Here is a 23,270-nt window from a genome sequence, read left to right as displayed (position 1 = left end):
TGGTTGTTTTGTGTTTTATTGATTACAATGCATATTTTTTTTTCAATACTTTTTTAAACTTTAGTTTGAAATTAATTACAAGCCTTAAATCTATGTAAGGCGACACGGTCCGAAACTGGTTAGCACATCTGCCTCACAGTTCTGGGGACCCGGGTTCAAATCTGGCCTCACCTGTGTGGAGTTTGCATGTTCTCCCCGTGCCTGCGTGGGTTTTCTCCTCCCACATCCCAAAAACATCCATGGTAGGTTGATTGAAGAATGAATTGCCCGTAGGTGTGAATGTGAGTGTGAATGGTTGTTTGTTTATATATTATTATATATTAAGCCCTGCGATTGGCTGGCAGCCAGTCCCGCCTCTCATGCAAAAATAGTTGGGATAGGCCTCAGCACGCCTGCGACCCTAGTGAGGAGAAGCGGTACAAAGATGGATGGTTGGATGTCTGTGTAACTGGTTTTAATGGTGCCTCTTTTTCAGAGCACTTTTTTATATGCCAAGTTTTTTTTCCCCCTTCAAAAAATACTGTATATATGAGAGATTACAAATGTAGGAATACATAAAAAGAAAAAGTGTGGTTCAAGAAGAAAGATACCAGGTGAAAGGGGAGGATCAAAATAGTATATGGGTGTATTTGATTACGGGCCTTTTTGTGTCCTTGATGTACAACCCCAATTCCAATAAAGTTGGGACGTTGTGTTAAACATAAATAAAAACAGAATATTGATTGATGATTTGCAAATCATCTTCAGCCTATATTTAATTGAATACACTACAAAGACAAAATATTTCATGTTCAAACTGATAAACTTGATTGTTTTTAGCAAATAATCATTAACTTAGAATTTTATGACTGCAACATGTTCCAAAAAAAGCTGGGACAGGTGGCAAAAACACTGAGAAAGTTAAGGAATGCTCATCAAACACCACGTGTGAGAAAATAGTCAAACAGTTTAAGGAAAATGTTCCTCAAGTATGCAAGGAATTTAGGGATTTCATCATCAATGGTCCATAATATCATCAAAAGGAACACTTCAGACAACCAATGTCAGTAAATACAGTTCGGCGCTACATCCATAAGTGCAACTTGAAACTCTACTATGCAAAGCAAAAGCCATTTATCAACAACACCCTGAAACGCCGCCGGCTTCTCTGGGCCCGAGCTCATCTAAGATGGACTGGTGCAAAGTGGAAAAGTGTTCTGTGGTCCGACGAGTCTACATTTCAAATTGTTTTGGGAAATTGTGAACGTCATGTCCTCCGGGCCAAAGAGGAAAAGAACCATCCGGATTGTTATGGACACAGAGTTCAAAAGCCAGCATCTGTGATGGTATGGGGCTGTGTAAGTGGCAATGGCATGGGTAACATACACATTTGTGAAGGCACCATTAATGCTGAAAGGTACATACAGGTTTTGTATCATGGTATATCCAAACATTTCAAATTCTGTCTTTTATTTTTACTACAATATGTCTGTCCCTTAAAGTTGCTGTCATTACCGCCACATTGACCATTTTCAGATCAATAAGGTTTCTTCAAAATCTGATTCTTTAATTCCCTGTGTCATTTTGTCTTGTCACTCAAGCACATGCAAGGGCAGAGAGAAGTCAGACATTTTGGTAACTGCAAGTTGTTTTCCTCATTTGTACCCTGAAGTCATATCAGATTTTTATTCCATGCCATTACCAAACGACCTGTAGTGTTAATATGTTTAAAGATTTTCCTGTAAAAACTTGATAATCCTATAAAAATGTTGTACAGGACTAGCTAGCTAAAAGAAAAATGTAAGCTAACTCTACCAGCATAGCAGTTAGCTAAAAACTTTTAAATGTCATTACCATCCCGTCATCACATAGTACAGTGTGGTGGTGTTGACAGAAATGAAAATCAAAAGTGCCCGAAATCAAATAAACACCCATATATTAGACAGTGGGAGCTCTTGAATTTGAACGCAAACCTTTCTGTGCTGCTTAACTCCTCAAAAACACATTAAATAATGCAATACTACATGTAATATATTGAAATTCATGAACTGTAGACGCAACATGTTAACATTCGTAATCGTCATACAATTAAAGATAAGTTAACGCCTCTAAAATAAAACAAAAATCACCCTTTAAAGACCATAGTTGAGAGAGAACAGGAAAACATCTGCATAACAATACTGTGACCTCGTGGTGTTTTCTAACAATGGCTGGAGTTATTTGTTTAGTCAACAAGCGGCGTAATAAAATAGGAAAATCCTTTAATGATCCCGAGAAGTGAATTTCAGGTGTTACAGCAGTAATACACCTTGAGCTATAATTGGGTGATGCAATTAGCTACTCCTTGAATTCACCTATTTGGAGATTTTTAAATGAAACTATCCACTTTTTCAGGTGAAAAAAAAAAATCACCTTTTTGCTGTTTTTGTGCTAATATAAAAAGCGCAATATAATAAGTAATGCTTTGTGGCCATTTTAGTTCCAATGAACTGGTGAGGGGCGACGCTTCATTACACAGGCAAAAAGCCAGAATGAAAAAGTGTTGCTTGCTGCCATCTTGTGGCAATTATGAACCTTTACGGGGGGGGGGACCATCAATGATTTGGAGCAGGGTTTCGGACTTATACAAATTACTGCAATTTATTATTCAATAATAACCCAGCTTGGCGAATCATTTTATATTGGTTGCAATACATATATTTTTTAAAAATAAGTCCATTACGTTTTTAATTTGTATTTCTACATATTATAGTAGTAAATTGTGACCCTCAAGGTCACTGGTAGCGTAGTGGTTCATGCGGCTGACTTTCAGGCAGTAAGTGTGAATGTAAGAATGTGTGCTTCGTGAGCGACTGGCAACCAATCCAGTGTTACAAAATGGATGGATGATGGATACTAACTGAAAAGCACTTTTTTTGTGACCAAATCATTCATCTTATGATATAAAGTACATCTATGACTAAAGAGCTTCAGATGTACTAAATGATAACAACACATTCATGAGACATGTGCTTTCATGCTCTCCAGTTAAGTGCGTCAGAACTCGTTTTACTCGTGTTTGCATTGGGATGGCAAAGAATCTTCGCAGGCACTTCTGTTTGAATAATCCACTTTGTCTGCCAGATGCCCAAAGCTACATGCACCGGCTCATTGAAGACACTTGCTGTGAGATGGAGTAGCAGAAATGTCAAATTGTGAACATGACTAACCGGTTTTTGAAAAATGTAGTACATTTACTAGCTGGGACAACACATCTTGTTTGAGGTCTGAGTGAGGTCAACATTCAAGTATTTTCGTTTGCCTAGAACTAAACTCGTTTTAAAATAACATAAAAACAAATCACAGACACGCAGCAGAGGACTTGTCATGACATGCTCTGCAGCCTTCACTTTCCCTGTCAACACTTTGCTACGTTTGTATTCAATTTCCTTCATATTATTGGTTGAGAAATGACGCAATAACTCGGTATATTTTACAGTTGGTTAAAAGAAAGCTTTAATAATTTAATTCGATTCATTTGTCCAGCCACAGACCAATAAAAATATTGTTCAGTACAGTTGAGACGAAAACAATCTAAAAAGTACAATTCGCCATGCAGATCTGTGCTGGTGGGGAAAAATGACATTATTTACATTTACACCAGGGCATGGTGGACGACTGGTTAGCACATCCACCTCACAGTTCTGAGGTTGCGGGTTCAAATCCGGCCTCGCATGTGTGGAGTTTGCATGTTCTCCGCGTGCCTGCCTGGGTTTCCTCCCACATCACAAAAACATGCATGGTAGGTAAACTGAGGACTCTAAATTGTAAATCTATTGGCTGGTGACCAGTTCAGGGCTGCCTTTTGCCCAGAGTTAACTGGGATAGGCCCCAGCATGCCCGCGACCTCAGTGAGGCAAAGCGGGATAGAACATGGATGAAGGTATGTTTACACCAAGTTTGACACTGTTAAACACAAATGCAGAGAAATTCTTCACATCAGTGTTTCCACGCAAGCGCAATATCGAGCCATAATGGAAACAACAGTAGAAAGAGCGAGGCACCACATTAAACACATTTTCAAAGGTTGAATTTCACAATTAAAGATAGCTAATGTGTTTCAGCACACCATGTTGAGCAACTGAAATGATGACGTCTTAAAAATATGAATGCTTTCAAACATTATATGTTGGTCCTCACAGATGTTTGTGTAAATTGGGAAGAGAGAAAGTGAACTTAGATCTTTCAGCCTGAAAGATAATCGACATTTCGTCATGAAGAACATCACCGACACGTCCGCTTTGCAAACTCGCTTTAATCACTAACGACAAGAGGCTTTGTTGTAGCACAACCTTTTCTTTGGCAAAGCCGTGTTGCCTTACTTGCACTGAATTTGTCTGTTGTCCGTTTAGATCTAAAAAATGTAAATGACTCATCGTGTGAGAATTACAGTTGGATAAGCCCAAGCAGGATTAAGTCTTCCCATCGTGTACGGAAAGCCGTTTGAGCGATATTCTCGATAACCACTTTAAACTCTATAGAATAGGATACACTTACTATCTAGTGATACTAGTGAAGCGCTAACTGTTAAAATCTCATGTCACTAGTAGTACACATCAACTAGAGAACAGTTTTGCCTCACTAGTAACATAGTTGTGCTAATAGTATGTCATCCTATTAGTGAGGACAGGATATCTAGGATATCAAACAGGTTTAGTGACAAAGTTCTACTAGTTAACATCTAGTGCTTCACAGTAGCACAAGCAGTGGGCAGATGTCAACTCGTGCAGTTTTTCCTCTCTAATAACATTCCAAAGTTATTCTACTAGTGTGGAGAAATGTCATACTGTAGTGGGAAATTATTTTTACGAGCATGACATAGTTCTATGAGGTCGCCTTGTTGTCCTTCTAGTGGGGGAAAAGAGAATACTAGTACATGGACCTGGAGCTGGATATCAAGGATCCTGACTATATGCTCAAACGGCTTTCCATAATTGTGGGGATTATTAAAAACAAGGCAGGTGAGAACCTGTTGTTCAGTCAAGCTGAGACAGCTAAAAAAAAGAAACCCCCCAAAATGTATGTTTCACACTACTTATGTGCTCCTCAGCCATCAGACTTGTATCCATGAAAGCGAGCCAGTGATTTGTGTTTTAAGAATGCTGCGATTGATGACGACCGTTTGACTTTCACGCCAGAGACGGTCCTGGGCCTTTCGCCCGGAGAGGCGAAGGACAGGCGATGTCGTCGATGGCGTCGGCGGTGATGCTGCTTCTGTTCGCTGTGGTGTTCTCCCACTGGGAATCCCCCTTCCCCTCCTCCGGCGTTCCGCGTCGGCGCTCCCAACGTGTGAAAGACGTCCGACGGCGCGCTTCGGCTCAGGTACTGCCAAGGCTTCTTCCCGGCCGTGTCCCTCAGCTTCACGTCCGCGTCGAATTTGTTGACCAGCAGGCGAATTATGTTCTTGTGGCCGTGGATGGCAGCGATGTGAAGTGGCGTTTGGCCGCATGATGACCTGGCGTTAATGTCAAACGCCAAACCGGCCTTTTGAACACCGTACCTGAAACCACAAGTACAGGAGGCTACTCAGACGTACTACTACTACGACTAAAAACACGGTAATGTGCACCAATAGTTAGCAACAGCCCTTGTCAAAGAAACGGCTTGTCCTCACTTTTACACACGCATACACTACTCACAAAAAAAGATTACCCAAGATGGCACCAACTCATTGAAGAGAAACAAGGGGAGAAATGACATTATGTACATTTACACCAGGGGACGGTGGGCGACTGGTGGCATCTGCCTCACAGCTCTGAGGACCGGGGTTCAATCCCCGGCCCCGCCTGTGTGGAGTTTGCATGTTCTCCCCGTGCCTGCGTGGGTTTTCTCCGGGCACTCCGGTTTCCACCCACATCCCAAAAACATGCATGGTAGGTTAATTGACAACTCCAAATTGCCCGCAGGTGTGAATCTGAGTGTGAATGGTTGTTTGTATGTGCCCTGCGATTGGCTGGTAACCAGGTGTACCCCGCCTCCTGCCCGATGACAGCTGGGATAGGCTCCAGTACGCCCACGACCCTAGTGAGGAGAAGCGGCTCAGAAAATGGATGGATGGATGTTTCTATGCTTCAAAGTCCTCCTTCAAAGTGAAAGTGTTTCTGGAGCGGTCCACACGCCGTGACCACGCACACGACCTGCTAGATAAGGCCTTTTCAGATTGAAACTTTATATTTGTTAGGGATTTCAATGACATTCACAAGTCTCAGGAAAAATCCATGTTCCATAATTTCTGGACAGCCTCTGCTGTCAATAAATCACACCGCTAGTGTGCCCGCATTCATTCAAAGTCTGCCTGTGGCAGGTGTGTCGGAAGTTTAGATGGGAGAATACGCGTAAATGAAAAGGCACACAGAAGGTAGAATATAGCCCATAGTCAAAACAGAAAACTTTACACTAACAAGTTCCAGAGACTCATGTCAACAAATGACATAGTTTTTATTAGTTTTCAGTGAAACACGGTCTAGTGTAAAGCAGGGGTACACGCATACCAATAATTGGGCTGAATTTAAGCATTGTTTAAATACCGAAGATTACATTTGTAAATCCCTATATGTGTTTGTGGTCAACCACCGAGTTCGGCCAAGCCACGAACTCCATGATGAGGAGCAACTGGTTGCGTTGAGACTAGTGTTTGTATATTGGGTCTCACAAGTCATTCACCACAAAAAAGCTTCTACCCCTACTACTACCACTAACACCACCACCACTGCCGATCTTCCTTCTTCTTTGCATTTCCAGCAGTCTGGATGACATGTGCCACCATGTTGCCGCTTAGAGGTCAGTTTTGGTACTACGGCAGACATTGTGAAATACTGTGTGCGCTGTACACACTATAACAGCAGTAAGAAAGTCCATGCCAATATTTTCCTCATGTGTGGGCTCTCACTATTTAAAAGCCCAGTAAGACAGAAAAATCAGTATGCCTGTACCCCAGTTTAGCGGCCGTTGTATAATTTAACATACAAAAACGTAGAATCCTTACTGATATCATATAATCCACGACCCCTACATTATGAGATCTTAGTTTAGTATCTAAAAGACTAACTTTGCAAATATGTTTGAGTTTTGGGTACAGTGAATCCTCTCAGCGACACGGTCGGCGACTGGTTAGCACATCTGCCTCACAGTTCTGAGGACCGGGGTTCCAATCCCGGCCCACCTGTGTGGAGGTTGCATGTTCTCCCTGTGCCTGCGTGAGTTTTCTCCGGGTACTCCGGTTTCCTCCCACATCCCAAAAACATGCATGGTAGTTTAATTGAGGACTCTAAATTGCCCGTAGGTGTGAATGTGAATACGAAAGGTTGTTTGCTTATATGTGCCCTGCGATTGACTGGCGACCAATTCAGGGTGTACCTCGCCTCTCGCCCGAAGACAGCTGGGATAGGCTCCAGCACGCCAGCGAGCCTAGTGAGGATAAGCAGTATGGAAAATGAATGAATGAATGAATGAATGTGACATAGCAATGACACTCACTATCCAAGTCCTGCCCACTTCATGGTTGGTGCACGCCCACTCATCACAGGAAAAATGGCTGAGTGACAACACGACTGCTTCTTGTGCAAAGCTTTGCATCATCTGGCCAAACTCAGGAGTTGAGGAATAAATTACTTCAATTTATTTTGGGAGAAATTCCGAAGCATTTCAAAACCAGAATTGTGCTGTGTTTGTGCCCATTTCATGGAGGATGCCGTTGTAAACATACTGTATAAGCTTTCATACACTGCTGGAAGTGCATTTCCGGGTTTGGAGCTAGCGGGCGAATGATAGAGAGGTGGAGCTTACATACAATATACAATTTTTCCGCCCATATCCTCAGTAGGAATACGCTCCTTTCTTTATTGGTACTCTTTGTCTCTAGATCTTTAAGGTTTAATAGAAGAGATGAAGTATACTGTATATGTGCAGCCTTTACACGAGCGCCAATCAAGGGCGTCATGCAACGTTGCTATGAAATGCTTGGCCGCCATAAGACGGCTGCCAAGATGTTGCCAAGGACCAATCAGAGGAATGCTGTTTTCCATATTTAAATAAGCGATAGCAGCGACCCAATCAGAGCAAAGCTTATTTACATATCGAATATTAATGAGAAAATTAAATCTCAAATTAAAATAAAAAATATGGCATGGCACCTTTAAGATTTATTTATTTTCTCTTAAGATTGAATACACCTTAACAGTTTTTAATTTCTTTTAACACATTGCCTGGCTAGTAAATACAATTTTCATGAAGGCTAAAGTGAATTCCTACTTCCGCTATTTCTTAATGAAACAATTTTAAAAGGTCAACCAACGTCCTGAAATTGATCATATTTCACTTTAAAGAGATCCCAATGTATCCTCTTTGTTGACTATGAAACTCAGAACAAGGCTGACTGTAAGCATACCAGAGTGTGTTGAGAACTCGGTGGTCGCCGTGTTTGGCGATCCAGTGCAGAACACTGAAGCCAGAGATGAAGTCTCGTTTGTTGAGAAGAGTGGCGTCCTCTCTGAACAGGGAGTAGATGTCTGGCCAAGCTCCTGATGCCCCTTTCACCAGCCAGGCGTGTTCTCTGGGCTCCAGAGGAACCAATGACTGGTGATAAAAGCAAAACGTGGGGGACCGCAATTACAGTGACGAAACCAACATCAACATGTGACACAGTCGCTGTACCGCAATGTTCTTTGTTTCCAGTTTAATTTAACACATTGTGAAAATGGACTTTTGTAAAACTTGTTTAAAAAGTCTGGAAAGACCTCCCACCTATCAAGTGCCAATTTAAACGACCAGTACCAGGTGTTTCTTTAGTTATCTGCCCATTTCCAAAAATGTGACTGTGAGCAAGCTTTTCTGCAGTTATGTTAAATACATGTAAGCCTGTGATGGCTTCACGCATGCGCCGTTCATTATCAGTCTGGACGTGGAGGGGTGATCTTCGGCTCTTGAATGACTCTCTCGAAGTCTCAAATAAGCCCACAAAAAGTTGCTAGTTTTGTTGCTTATTATTGTAATTTTTAATCGTCTTTCAACGGGTTGGACAAAGTCGCCAAACTGGCAACACAGAGGAGGCTCTCCTCGTCCCATGCCCTAGCTTCGCCACTAGTAGTTATGGTAACCAACGCTGTACTCCGAATTTGCATGAGAAAGAACCGCACTCCTAAAACAGTGTGATTTGAACCAAAGTCTGACGTAAATCCTTTGTTTATTTTGCCCAAAGAATTTCAGATACCTTTTTTGTATTTTTAAATAAAGCGGCAATAATTCTTATATTTGTTTTATTCTAAACAAAAAAGTACAGATAAGAATATGCTTAAAGTGATCAACTCTATGGTCAAAAGCAGTCGTATCGTTAAAAATCTTAATGACACCCATCCCTAAATTACAGTACGCTCATTTCAGAGCACATCTCAGCTGACTTTGGGTCAAATCCTGGACTGGTTGCCAGCTAGTCGCAGCGCACACAGAAACGACCACTCACACTCACATCGATAGACTATTACGAGGTTTCAATGAACCAAACATGCATGTTTCTGTGTATGTGGGGACAAGTGTGAGAGCAAGAATACAGTAGATACTCCTAAATCACTATAAAGATGGCTGACCCGAAGACACACATCCTCCAAAAAAGATAAATCATGATATAAGCAAAACAGGTCTCGAAGTTTGGCTTATTAAATACATTATTGTAAAGATAATTTTTTGAAGTAATATAAAAATAATGAAAACAAAATAATACAAAATTAAATATCAAAATGCCCAAAATAAATAAGATAAAGGGAGATTTTTAACAAGCGTCACTGTCTATGGCCCAATTTTGTGTTCTGACCCGGGGCGATTCTAGGCTGTTACTTTGGGGCGGAGGGGTGTGGGGGGTGTGGGGGGGGTCTCAGCCCACAGAAAGCCACAGTGGTATATGACATAGTGATGGTGGTGGTGGGTTGGCGTGAACTGAATATCATGGATGTGATTTCCTCCATTCTGCTGCATTTTAGAGTGACCTGGTGGAGATCCTAAAATTGTGTTGGGGATCTAAAGCAGATTGAGCCCACCCAAAACAGGGCGAGCCTCATCACTGACCTTCTGACCCAGCCCTTGAGAATCACTTACAGTGAACTCTTGCACATTCCTGGATCACCATTCACAAAATTCACATTTTTTAACTTATTTGCTTCCTTAATTGCTGAAAATCAACTATTTGCTGTTGTGCTCTGTGACTTAAGGCTTCACTTTGACAAAGGTAGTGCTTTGCGGAATCGAAAGGCAATTCTAAACCATTTTAGGATAGGTGGGGTGTCACTTTTTTGCTCTGTCTTTGCTATTTGTAGCAGGGCTTGGTCTATAACCCCTGCTAATAACGGGTTCACTGTAAATTGTTGCAATGCAATCCCTTTTCTCACTGTTGTCTTGGGCAGTTTTTTTGTCCTACCTGCCTATTGGGGCTTTCATGATGACCACCAGCAGTTACCGGAGGACACTTCCCTTTCGCTTCTGGCCCCTCGGCCAAGTCAGCGAGGCTGTTGCAGCGAGATGGTGTGGAGGAGGATGACAGCGAGGATGACGACAGGTTGTAGGGCAGGCTCAGCGAGGACGAGATCCGGTGGAGGCGACTCCGCCTCGCCGCTTCGTTTCCTCCTGCACTGCTTTGAGCCACTGCCTCTTCCTCCTGGAGGAGTTGGTTGAGGTCCGCGCCCATGCTGCGGCACATCCTGCCTTTCAACTTACTGCTGATGTGCCTGGCGAGCGTTGGGCGCTGACGCGGTGCTGGTGACGAGGCGGAGCAGTCACTTGATTCGTGGTCGTCGTAGAGATCACCTGTGAGATGGACATTAATGCAATTACATTTTCCAATACTGTACACTACTCACAAGCAACATCATTCATTTGCTATAATGTTACTAGAATGTAAAAAGGTCTCAGTCAACAGATTTTGAGTCACACATAGTAAAATGCTGACCTGAGGAATGGTGCCATGAAACTCCTCTGGACACAGACTGCTGGTTAAGATGGTCAGAGGAGTGATGTAATGGTGGCACACGGGCTGGAGATGCCCGTTTCTCTTGGAGATTGCCTGTAGAGTGATGCCAGGGTGCTGTGACCCTCAGGTCAGTGTGAGGCAGGATATATCCAGGTTTTGCCTGAGGGTGTCGTTGGAGGACCTGAGCTTTAAAGGCATTGGTAGGACCACCTGATCACATAAAGATCAAATAATGTCTTGACATGTTGCAATGACGTGTTTCCTACAAGGCCAACTTTTTGTTGTCTCTTTAAAACATAATATACAAATCTTGTTGTATTCAAGAATTGAACAATTGGCATCAAAAAGTTTCGTATTGATATGAAAGAGGGTTCTGGACAAACAGTTTTATAAAAATGCATAAGTATCTATTCTCTGCTTTTAGTTAGCATTGCAAGTTAAGGATCCAGTTGAAATGCAGCTGCTTACTGCATGTAAGCGGCAAGGCCGAAAACCAACATTGAATGCCCGTGACCTTCGATCCCTTAGGCGGCACCGCATCAAAAACCGACATCAATGTGTAAACGTGTACATCCGTAAGTGCAACTTGAAACTCCACAATGCAAAGCAAAAGCCATTTATCAACAACACCCAGTAACGCCGCCGGCTTCTCTGGGCCCGAGCTCATCTAAGATGGACTGATGCAAAGTGGAAAAGTGTTTTGTGGTCAGAGGAGTCCACATTTCAAATTGTTTTTGGAAATTGTGGACGTCGTGCCCTGCGGGCCAAAGAGGAAAAGAACCGTCCGGACTGTTATGGACGCAAAGTTCAAAAGCCAGCATCCATGATGGTATGGGGCTGTGTTAGTGCCAATGGCATGGGTAACTGACACATCTGTGAAGGCACCATTAATGCTGAAAGGTACATACAGGTTTTGTATCATGATATATACAAAATATTTCAAATTCTTTCTTTTATTTTTACTATGTCTGGGTCATGGTCATATTTATCACTGTGTTACATCACCATTTCTTTTAACAACATTCAATAAACGTTTGGGAACTGAGGATACTAATTGTTGAAGCTTTGCAGGTGGAATTCTTTCCCATTCCTGCTTGATGTACAGCTTCAGCTGTTCAACAGTCCAGGGTCTCCGTTGACGTATTTTACACTTTCATAATGCGCCACATTATTTCAATGGGAGACAGGTCTTGGACTGCGGGTAGGCCAGTCTAGTACTCTCACTCTTTTACTACAAAGCCATGCTGTTCTAACACGCGCAGAATGTGGTTTGGCATTGTCTTGCTGAAATAAGCACTGGCGTCCATGAAAAAGACATTGCTTGGATGGCAGCAGATGTTTCTCCAAAACCTGTATGTACCTTTCAGCATTACCCATGCCATTGGCACTAACACAGCCCCATACCATCATGGATGCTGGCTTTTGAACTTTGCGTCCATAACAGTCCGGATGTTCTTTTCCTCTTTGGTCTGGAGGAATTTGCAAAAACAATTTGAAATGTGGACTCGTCTGACCACAGAACACTTTTCCACTTTGCATCAGTCCATCTTAGATGAGCTCGGGCCCAGAGAAGCTAGCGGCATTTCTGGGTGTTGTTGATAAATGGCTTTTGCTTTGCAAAGTAGACTTTCAAGTTGCACCTACGGATGTAGCGCCGAACTGTATTTATTGACATTGACTTTCTGAAGTGTTCCTGAGCCCATCTGGTGATATCCTTTACACATTTATGTCGGTTTTTGATGCGGTGCCGCCTGAGGGATCTAAAGTCACAGGCATTCAATGTTGGTTTTTGGCCTTGCCGCTTACATGCAGTGATTTCTCCAGATTCTCTGAACCTTTGGATGATATTATGGACCGTAGATGATGTAATCCCTAAATTCCTTGCAATTGTACGTTGAGGAACATTGTCCTTAAACTGTTCGACTATTTTCTCACCCACTTGTTCACAAAGAGGTGAACCTCGCCCGCCTCATGGTCATTGCACCGGACTATTGCAATATTAGTCATTCGAACTGCTCTAAGTGCTAGAGGACTCTGCATCTTTTTGCACAATTGTCAGAAAAAAAAAAAAAAAAAATACCGACATTACCAGATAACTAGCAATCCTTTACTGCTCAGTGACTGTTTTTTTTTTGTCAATGTCTTTATGTCTCCAAAGTATTCTCTGTCAATTGACTGTCTGTTGTCGTACTAGAGCGGCTCCAACTAGCGGAGACAAATTCCTTGTGTGTTTTTGGACGTATTTGGCAAATAAAGATGATTCTGATTCTGATCTTTGCTTGTGAATGAGTGAGCATTTCAGGGAAGCTCCTTTTATACCCAATCATGGCACCCACCTGTTCCCAATTAGCCTGTTCACCAGTGGGATGTTCCAAACAGGTGTTTGATGAGCTTCTTTTTTGCCAGCTGTCCCAGCTTTTTTGGAACGTGTTGCAGCCATAAAATTCTAAGTTAATGATTATTTGCTAAAAACAATCAGGTTTATCATTTGAACATTAAATATATTGTCTTTGTCAATTAAATATAGGTTGAACATGATTTGAAAATCACTGTATTCTGTTTTTATTTATGTTTAACACAACGTCCCAACTTCATTGGAATTGGGGTTGTAAACAAACAATCAGTCGGTCACATTCACACCTACGGGCAATATAGAGTCTGCAATTAAACTCCCGTGCATATTTTGGGTTGTGGGAGGAAAGCAGAGTACCCGGAGAAAACCCACACAGGCATGGGGAGAACATGCAAACTCTACACAGATGAGGCCGGATTTGAACCCTAGTCCTCAGAACTGTGAGGCAGATGTGCTAACCAGTCGGCTACCGTGCCACGGCTTCAAACTTTGCATTTCAAATGTTGCCACAAAACGGAAAACGCATTAAGTTAATTAAAGTCTTATTCGTAGTACGTTTCACCTAGGCCTATGAAAATTAGCAGACATGTAGGAACCCCAGACGTACAAAAACTTCAAAACAAGGCATAGCCTAAACCCAACAGGAGGTGACCTACGACCTTGTAAATGTACAGTTTGACCATTTTAGGACAATTGCTGGTGTCAATTTACAGTTCATCAAAGACCCATTCGTTGTACGTCACACCTAAACGTACAAAACTTGGCAGGAACGTGGAACATCTCGACACCTACAAAAAATTTAATCACAACCAATGTCCTACACCTAACAGAAAGTGACCTACGACCTCTTTCCATGTACAGTTTTGAAAAATGTACAGGTGTCACACTTTCGCAAACTTCTCCTACAGGTTTCATCCGATTGACTTCAAACTTGGTCAGTACCTTCTCAAGACCTGAGACATTAAAAGTTATCAAAATCTTTGTCTTATACCATACTACATGACGGGGGCGGGGCTACAAACTTTGCATTTCAAATTTTGCGACCAAACAGAAAAGGCTTAAAAGGTAATCCAAGTCTTATCTGTGGTACGTTTCACCTACGCCTACAAAAACTGCAGACACGTAGCAACCCCAGATGTACAAAAACAACGCATATCCATCAACCTTCACTTTTCTAATGGCCCCACAAAACAGGACATGCTTATAGTTCATCGAAGAGCTCCTCGCAGTACGTTTGACCTCCTCCTACGAAGATTTGGAGACATGTAGCGCCACGAGATGAACAATAACGTAATGACAACCAAAATCCAACAGGAAGTGACCTATTACCTTTTCAATGTACAGATGTGGACCATTTTTACCACATTTGCATGGGACATACTTTTGCACTCCTACAGCGGTGGTGTCCATCCTATGGCCTGGGGGCCATTTGCGGCCCCTCCTTTATTTTTGTGCGGTCCACTCATATTAAACATAACCTCTGACACGGCTTTGCACTTCTTCTACAGCAGTGGTGTCCTACCTACGGCCCGGGAGCCATTTGCGGCAAGTCCTCCATTTTTGTGCGGCCAACATACACAAAACATAGCTTTTGACATGGCTTTGCACTTCTCCTACAACAATGGTGTGAATTGACAAAGTTACATTTATTAACCTTTCTAGAGTTTAATGAATTCCTTTATTGTGTATTACAAATTCTGCCCGGGTAATCAAAATTATCAGCAAAACTGTGTAATGTTCTCTCATTAATTAAATAAAGGTAGCGCTGAATTTCAAAATAAGAGCAAGTAAATAAAAAGAAAACGTTATACATGTTCAAATAAAGTGCATAACGTCATAAAAATAAAAAGTCTGAGTTTCCTCTTTTCCGTTTATCATTTTGAGAACCAACAGCGAAGTCTCAGACAATTTTACATAAAGTATTTTAACTCAACAAATCTTAGCAACTGAACCACTTTTGAAGTTATGGTTGTTTGTTTGTGTGTGCCCTGTGATTGGCTGGCAACCAGGGTGTACCCCGCCTACTGCCCGATGATAGCTGGGATAGGCCGGATCCGGCACGCCCGCGACCCTAGTGAGGAGAAGCGGCTCAGAAAATGGATGGATGGATCCATGCATGAAGCCTTTATGTTTTGTTTCATAATCCATCTTTAACTCAACTTCCATGCAGTCTCTCTCTGTGTCTCCCCTGCTACCTTTCTCGTCGTCTCTGTCTGGGCTGCGCGCAGTCAGTGATTACCGCCTGAGATGCTGATTTGATTGGCTGAAAGTGGTGGCTGCACCGCTTAAATAGAAGCACCCTCAAAACCTCAAAATAATCTCATTAGACACCACCAAACATGAATGTTACAAAAAGTATGAATAAAAGTATAATAGTGTTTCTGACGCAAGCCTGTCACAATAATGTTATTTTCCAACTCACGTTAAATATTTCCCTCCTATGGTGTGACTGTCCTGTAACCTGAATTTGTATGCAAGTCGGAACGCTCCTTGGCCTTTCACTAACCTATGCTAGCGCAGGACTAAAGTCATAACTTCAGCAAATATTTGTATGAAAAACACTTCTAGGCCGATAATATAAAACAATCCAATGCGTGACAATATATTGTGGAACTTCAATATGTTGGTGCCATTGTAAACTGAGGCTCCCCCTGTCATATTTTACCACCTATCCGTGACCCACCCAAAATGGCTCCACGACCCACCAGTTGGGAATCCATGCTCTAAATTATTGGTTGCAGCCTTACCTGCTACTAAATGTTGTTTCTCAGTGTTGCTGTATCTCCCTGATTCTGTAACTGCCCACTCATTGCTGGAGAAGGCAGCATCAGATGGATAGGAGAAGATGCTGTCGTGGCTGCTCGACAGCCACGTCCTTTCATTTGGACTCCATCCGTGTCTGTGCTCCAAGGCAAAACCCGGAGGCTGCGAGTACCGTCTCTCCTCCTCTTCAGCTCTATGTGGAGACGGAATGCAGCGCTCTGCGGGCAGACTACGCCGGTTGGGCATAGACTCTCCGGGGGGAGAAACAGGAACCACACTTGGTCCCACATTGCGTCCTCTTTGCTGCAGCCCTGGCTCCAAACTCCATCCTGGAGGGGAATGGAGCAGCTGTCCCTCCACGTCAGTCTGGACGCAAATCTTTGGAAGCGCCCTCTCTGGTGATGATGAGGCCACGGGCTGATTTATGCTGGAGGCAGCTGGGGATTCAAGGAGATCGCTGAGGGGTCTAACTCCTCCTGATGTACTCAGCTTCATCTTGAGCCCTTCATCTTCATCCTCCTCGTCCTTATCATCATCATCATCATCATCATAGGAGACTGCAGTTTTGTAGCTGTGCCTGTATCTGGGGCGGCGTGTCTGAGCATGAAGACTGACCTGAGGCAGACTTGGGTTGCTTTTTGGGGTTTCTGGAGGTGACACCTGCTGGCTGCTTCCTCCATGTTGGACCGAGGCTTTCAAGGGACCCCCTTGGGGGAGGCTCTGGGTCATAGCAGGATGCTCCGGGATCCCTTGGGGCCTCGGTTGGGTTTTTGCTGAGATTTGAGCGTGACTCACAGCTGCAGCTGCAACTGCTTCTGCTCTCGTAACCTGCAGCGTGACGTTCAAATTGGTGTCTCCATTGTTGTTGTCAAGTACGATACCAGCCGCCGGTAGGACGTTTTTGCTATCAGGTTCTCTTGGGAGAGTGGCTGCTGGCTCCTTTCGGGGAAATGGTTTCTGCCGAATTTTCTCTTTGCTCCAAGCCGGGTTCAAGGGAGCCTTAGCGGGTGGAGGTTCAGCGGGTCTTCCGGCGGACGTCCCGGAAGCGGCGGTTCCAGAAGCCCGGAATGTCTTCCTGAGAACGACATGCGAGACCCCGTGCTCCTGCTTGACCGTGGCCACGGAGTTGACGAACTTCTTGAAGAGTTCGCGGTTCCGAACCTGGTCAGCGTGGTCCCGGAGGAAGCCCCTGAAGTGTAGAAGCAAGTCGGAATTTTTCACCGAGCCTCCTCTACTCTGGAGAAAATGCAAAACAGACTCTTGAGTGAAATCTGTGTCCATTTTGGTTCGAGTCTTATCTCGTTGTTGGTTTCGAAGGTCGGCAGTTGGTTGAGTGTCAGAGGAATGAAGCCCCGCCCACTTCAGGTATTTAACCCCTTCTTCGCACTCCGCATTCTTGCAGGTGAACCGGATGCGTGGCACACGAACATAAATTTATGTACACGCGATGATCGTTTTTACTGTTGCACACAAAGGAATCTTGTGCAATTTCACACAGAGTTTGAGCCTCAGTCATCACCGGTGACGATTCTGACCAGATCCGAGAAAATTGTGTTTTCAAATTGCTGTATTCAAGTAGTGTTACCAATCGGACTTTGCTTCCCTCTAGCGAGAGAGACTATAATATATGCACAATACTGTATACAAGCAGTATTCATTGGTAATACTGTATATAAACACACACACACACACACATATAAACATTTGGCGTATTCGGCTTTTGGGTGACATTTCAAGATGAACCCAAAGTGCACTATGACCTTTACAGGTGAACTTAGACCTCTAAACTTTTGAATTAGGATACACTTCCAAATGTTCAATGTTTCAGTACTTTTTGCACAACTTGTGCCATATATTTATGGTAAAACATACAGCACATTTGATCTATCTATCTATCTATCTATCTATCTATCTATCTATCTATCTATCTCATTGTTAAATACATACCTCTGACATGGTCGATCAAAACTGAGCATTATTCATTTCATTAAGGCAGACTTTTAATCCAATTCATGTATTGGATCCTAAAGCAGTAGTGAACCACTGTAGATTAGATTTGACAGTACCACTGGCAGCATTTACAAAATATATTTATTTAGCAAAAAAAACAACAAAAAAACAAAAAACAGAAAAAAAAACCCATCAGGAGTATTTTTCCAATCATCCATCTTTTATAGATCAAGCAAGTCAACCGGCAAAACACATCTGGGATAATCTGTTGTGCCTATGAGGAATAAATCAAAAAGTGAGTGTGATAGGTTTTGTGTGTGATATTTGGAGAGTAGGAAAGACTGACGATATATAAAATGTGCTCTCCAAAGTAAAAAAGAGAGAGAAAAAACAGGAACATTTGTAGGTGTAAGATAAAATATTGCCCTTAGATAGACATTTCATGATAAAACGTGTACTCAAGTTGTTAAAATGATTTTTTTTAAATCTGCACTGCTGCCTCAATAAAGAATGTTACGTTTAACTTATATTTGACATCGGATAACGTGAGGTGGTCCGATTGGATGAACCTCTAAAGAGTTGTATTCAGTGGATAAGTGCATAGTCACCAGTAGATAACCTTAAAAACATTTTTTTTTATGGCCAACATTTCCATCTGTTGCTTCCAATTGTTTGACAACAAATATTATATTATTTGATATTATATAATGACATAGGTTGTGGGTTCTTAAGACCAGGAAAACACAACGGGCTCTGAAAGGCGTAACCCTAATAGTATAGTGAGTCCAGTTTAATGCATTATGAGATCAAGAACCATTAATTACTAGAATTATTATATCCTTAAATCTATAATAATAATTTATATTCAAATGTGAAAACTGGCTTATTTTGTGATTTATATTATTATCAATAAGTTAGGGCCAACCAAAAAAATGTAAATATGAAACAAAACAGCGTTCAACATTGCATCCATCCAAATCTTTGGACTCCTCCTCGTTTGACATCAAGTGTTTCAGCATAAAAATAAGTGGTGTTCAATTTTAGTGGCAATTTACTATTGTTATTATTTTGTCTTTGGCCACCAGCAAACATGCTTATCTATATGAGCAAAATCAAAGTTACCTAAGTGAGAGCACCGTTTGTGCCTTTTGAACGGTGCAGCTGCATGACAGGACCTTTCACCGAATTCTCACGGTATTCACAGTATTTTAGTAACAGTCCATTCTCCTCTGTCATGTACTGAATATTCTGTCTGAGTAAAAGTCGAAAAACTTTAAATATTTCATATTGAAGGCTTTGCAGCCGTTGTCTTAACTCGGAAAAATATCGCAAGTTAACGTGTCAAGTATTTCCTAAAAAAGTTGGAAGAAAATGACCCTTATTAAAAAACAAATTATCTTGTAAGTTTTGGACAGTTACTTTTCTTGGGCCTTTTCAACCTGGTGAACCTTCACAGAGTAGATAAAAATGGCAGCAGTTGGGCAAATGTGTTATTATTTCTCATGTACAAGTTTCAGTCAGGTGTGAATAGAACGAGGCACATAACAGTGTTTCTTGCTTCATGTGTGACATACTGTGTGCATAGATTCAGTAAGATCAGGCCCACTTCCCCAATTCTGAGTTGGCTTTTAGTTTCTACACAGCTGCTGTTTCATGACGTTACAGTGACGTCACTGTGGTGGACCTGGCCGTGTGGGTGTGGCCAGGAATCGGAGAGGAGGAAAGCAGCTGCGGGAAGGGAGAGGAGCAAGAGATGGGGCTCGGGGACAAACGCAAAGATCCTCTCGACCAATCTTGAGCCACCGCCAGCTCTGGCGGGAGGGTCTCTGCCAGCCTTGTGAGCTGCTCCTCGCGCTGATGTATGAGGTCATCGAGGTTCCGTTGGCGAATCAGTAGGGAAGGTTTGGCGCTGACAAATTGGCGGTAGTCTTGGAGCTGGGGTTCAGTGAGGTAGCCTCGCAAGATGGCCTGAACAACGCGCTGCCGCCGGTCCAGGTTTTCCTTCAGTTCCCAGGCATCCTCCGTTTGACTGAGGAGCTGAGAGCGCTTGTGATGGAGGGAGTCCTGGGGAGACAAAAAGGCTTCAATACTTACACATAAAATAATATAAAAGTATGCTGTGAGATGCTGTTACCCAGCCAGGAGGCCACCACTTTACTAGCTGCCAGAAATGACCCTGACATCGGTTAATTCGTCACAACAACTGCTTGATAGTATCACGAGCATAAAGGAATAACATCAGAGAAATATGACGCTTTATGTGCAATTACTGTAGGTGATATCACGGCAATATTACAACATCATTGCTTTTCCAGCCACGATCTCGCTTTTGATATTTTCACCCAAAAAAAGTACAATATTGTGGAACCAATACATGTTAAATGAATATACACCAATCTGTATGTCAGATTGATCTCAGGAAATCCAGCAACACAGCCCTTACACTGTAAATAGAAATGGTATTTTCATATGATGTTCTTCCATTCCAATCTGTACATTTCTCAAATTTATATCAATCATATTTATATTAGGTTTGACAGGATCAGGATTTTGATCACAGATCCGATCACAAGATGGAGCAAAGTATCCATTTACATGACTTGTTCATTTATTGTATATACTTGTTATTGTATCCATCCATCCATTTTTTGTACTGCTTATCCTCACTTGGGTCGCGGGTGTGCTGGAGCCCATCCCAGCTCAAAATTATTCTCTAGCATTTTAGACAAAAGTTAAAATGTCAATGACCTCTAGGGGGAATTCAAGGATTGGCCACTGACATAAGTTTAGGTCAGATCAACATGACAACATCCATCCATCCATTTTCTGAGCTGCTTCTCCTCACTAGGGCCTGCTGGAGCCTATCCCAGCTATCATCGGGCAGGAGGCGGGGTACACCCTGAACTGGTTGCCAGCCAATCGCAGGGCACATACAAACAAACAACCATTCGCACTCACATTCACACCTACGGGCAATTTAGAGTTGTTAATTAGCCTACCATGGATGATTTTGGGATGTGGGAGGAAACCGTAGTGCCCGGAGAAAACCCACGCAGGCACGGGGAGAACATGCAAACTCCACACAGGTGGGGCCGGGGATTGAACCCCGATCCTCAGAACTGTGAGGCAGACGCTCTAACCAGTCGCCCACCGTGCCGCCAACATTACGTGACATAAATAATGGGTGCTAACTTACTGTAATAAAATTACTTTGTTGCAATTAAGTTACTTTTATAAATACTGTTAATGACATGGTTACTTAACTTTCTCACTGTCCCGGCTATGTGGACGGGTGTTGTCCAGGGTTTGGCTTTTCCTTTGTTTTATTTATTTATTTTATTCACGCTACGTTGCTTTGAACGCGGCACGCTCCTCCTTGTGTACATTCTTCAGGTGCCCGATCAAATTTGTGTTGACGCATCTAGATGACGTTCCCCACAACGTTATGTTGTTTGGCTGAGACACCGCAAAATAGTCCCACACCGATGACGTGTTTTTTCACAGAGCAGTTTGAAAAAAACTTCATTGGCCGTCAGATAGTTACAGTACTGCGCCACAAGACACGACAAGGCTAAAAATAAACTAGCTTTTGGTTTCATATGCAACGGCGACGCGGAGTTAAATGTCTTGTGCGGAGCCGATCGATGACGTCATTGATCGGATCGGCGGATAATGACATGAAAGCCGATCAGCATAAAATGCTAATTATTGACCGATACCGATAACACCGATCAGATCGCCGTAAAGTCAAATTTATATATAATTTTCATACAAAATCTGCATGTATTACTATTATTATATTACTATATTTACTATCTTATTTGTATTACATGTGTGTTAGTACACTTTCTCGGACTGCCAGATAACAGTGCATTTCACTATGCATTCCTTGATGTATGTGACGTTTGGTTTGGTTTCACTTGTCCTAAAACAACAAACTCTTTCATTCTTTGATTGAGTTTTACTTGGTTAGTGCCGCTCTTAAAGCACAATAACTAGCAGGTTTTCTTTAATATTTGATGAGTTGGCAGTGGACGGCACGGTGGACGACTGGGTAGAATGTCTGCCTCACAGCTCTGAGGACCGGGGTTCAATCCCTGGCCCCGCCTGTGTGGACTTTGCATGTTCTCCCCGTGCCTGCGTGGGTTTTCTCCGGGCACTCTGGTTTCCTCCCACATCCCAAAAACATGCATGGTAGGTTAATTGACAACTCTAAATTGCCCGTATAAATGAATGTGAGTGCAAATGGTTGTTTGTTTCTTTGTGTCCTGCGATTGGCTGGCAACCAGTACAGGGTGTACCCCGCCTCCTGCCTGATGATAGCTGGGATAGGCTCCAGCACGCCCGCGACCCTAGTGAGGAGAAGTGGCTCAGAAAATGGATGGATGGATAGATGGCGTTGGCAGTGCATTGAGCGTTGATGTGATTTGCCATGCAATTTATAATCAATGGAAACTTTTGTGACAAATGTGTTAAGATTTGGAAATAAAAAAACAACTTAAACCATCGCAATACAGTTAATGGAAAAGATTTCAATGTTATTATTTTCCATGAATTCCTAAGAGGTCAACGGTTTTAAAATTGCATTTGCCATTAGAGCATCCACTGTGAAACTGAACAAACTTGAACATGGAGTGTAAGAATAAGAACAATATTTTGTTATTATCTCTCAGCATTCACACCAGTGATGGCTGAAATGTTAAACTAGTAACATGCTTAGTTTCAGCTCATCTTCATTCTAGTATGCTAACTTTATCCTGTGTGCAACATGAAAAGTTAGTCATGAAAAGTGACACTCAAATGTTTTCTCACCCGCTCCTCTGAAGTGTCCTCCTTTGCGAGCTCTTCTTGTTGCAAAGCGAGCAAAGATTTGTCGATCCTCGACAGCCGGCTACACAGTGACAGCAGCAGGTTCACAATTTTCTCAAGATCTCCTGGGAAACCATTTTATAGATTTAGCCAAAGCCTTGGTTATTTCTGCTATATTTGCCCCTATTGTAACAGACTGTTGTACCTATGAACATGCTGTACTTGTCCCTCTCATTTATCTTGCATAGTTTGTGCACCAGAGAGTCAATGCTGGCCCCGAGTGCCTGGTGCTGCCTCGTCGCCTCGCACAGAGCATCCTTCTCTTGGCGCATAACCACTACACTGCACCTCAGAGCCTCGCACAGCTCCACCTAACGGACAGGTTGAGAGATACACAAGAAAAAGATCACGTCAGTGGCATTT

At 42.6% G+C, this 23,270-nt stretch overlaps 2 protein-coding genes across 4 annotated transcripts in view; both read right to left on the bottom strand.

The window, feature by feature from the left end:
- Nucleotides 1–3,466: 3,466 nt before the first annotated feature.
- Nucleotides 3,467–17,428, bottom strand: LOC133413751 (uncharacterized). The gene is made up of 5 exons (XM_061698494.1): nucleotides 16,073–17,428; nucleotides 10,952–11,182; nucleotides 10,424–10,809; nucleotides 8,405–8,592; nucleotides 3,467–5,518 (listed from the first exon to the last, which is right to left on the bottom strand). The coding sequence occupies exons 1-5, from the start codon at nucleotides 17,367–17,369 to the stop codon at nucleotides 5,065–5,067; spliced, it is 2,556 nt and encodes an 851-aa protein (XP_061554478.1). The 5' UTR covers nucleotides 17,370–17,428; the 3' UTR covers nucleotides 3,467–5,064.
- Nucleotides 17,429–18,161: 733 nt separating this feature from the next.
- Nucleotides 18,162–23,270, bottom strand: part of shroom3 (shroom family member 3) — a 95,353-nt gene continuing 90,244 nt past the window's right edge. For all 3 annotated transcript variants that reach the window (XM_061698165.1, XM_061698166.1, XM_061698167.1), the window contains 3 exons: nucleotides 23,053–23,218; nucleotides 22,851–22,972; nucleotides 18,162–20,102 (listed from right to left, as the gene is read on the bottom strand). In XM_061698165.1, the coding sequence (XP_061554149.1) occupies nucleotides 19,698–20,102; nucleotides 22,851–22,972; nucleotides 23,053–23,218 (693 nt within the window). In that variant the 3' untranslated portion in view covers nucleotides 18,162–19,697. The remainder of the gene's footprint in view (nucleotides 20,103–22,850; nucleotides 22,973–23,052; nucleotides 23,219–23,270) is intronic.

This window comes from Phycodurus eques, chromosome 15 (assembly GCF_024500275.1).
Source record: "Phycodurus eques isolate BA_2022a chromosome 15, UOR_Pequ_1.1, whole genome shotgun sequence".
NCBI lineage: Eukaryota > Metazoa > Chordata > Actinopteri > Syngnathiformes > Syngnathidae > Phycodurus > Phycodurus eques.
Note: the sequence above shows the minus strand (reverse complement) of the source record. Positions and strands in the feature narration are given on the sequence as shown.

Excerpts from the sequence above, each read along its gene's own strand:
- LOC133413751 (XM_061698494.1), bottom strand. The coding sequence starts at position 17,369 with ATGGACACAGATTTCACTCAAGAGTCTGTTTTGCATTTTCTCCAGAGT. Across the intron at positions 11,183-16,072 it reads GAAACAACATTTAGTAGCAG|GTGGTCCTACCAATGCCTTT; the intron begins GTAAGGCTGCAA and ends TTATGTGATCAG. Across the intron at positions 8,593-10,423 it reads ATGAAAGCCCCAATAGGCAG|TCATTGGTTCCTCTGGAGCC; the intron begins GTAGGACAAAAA and ends TTTTATCACCAG.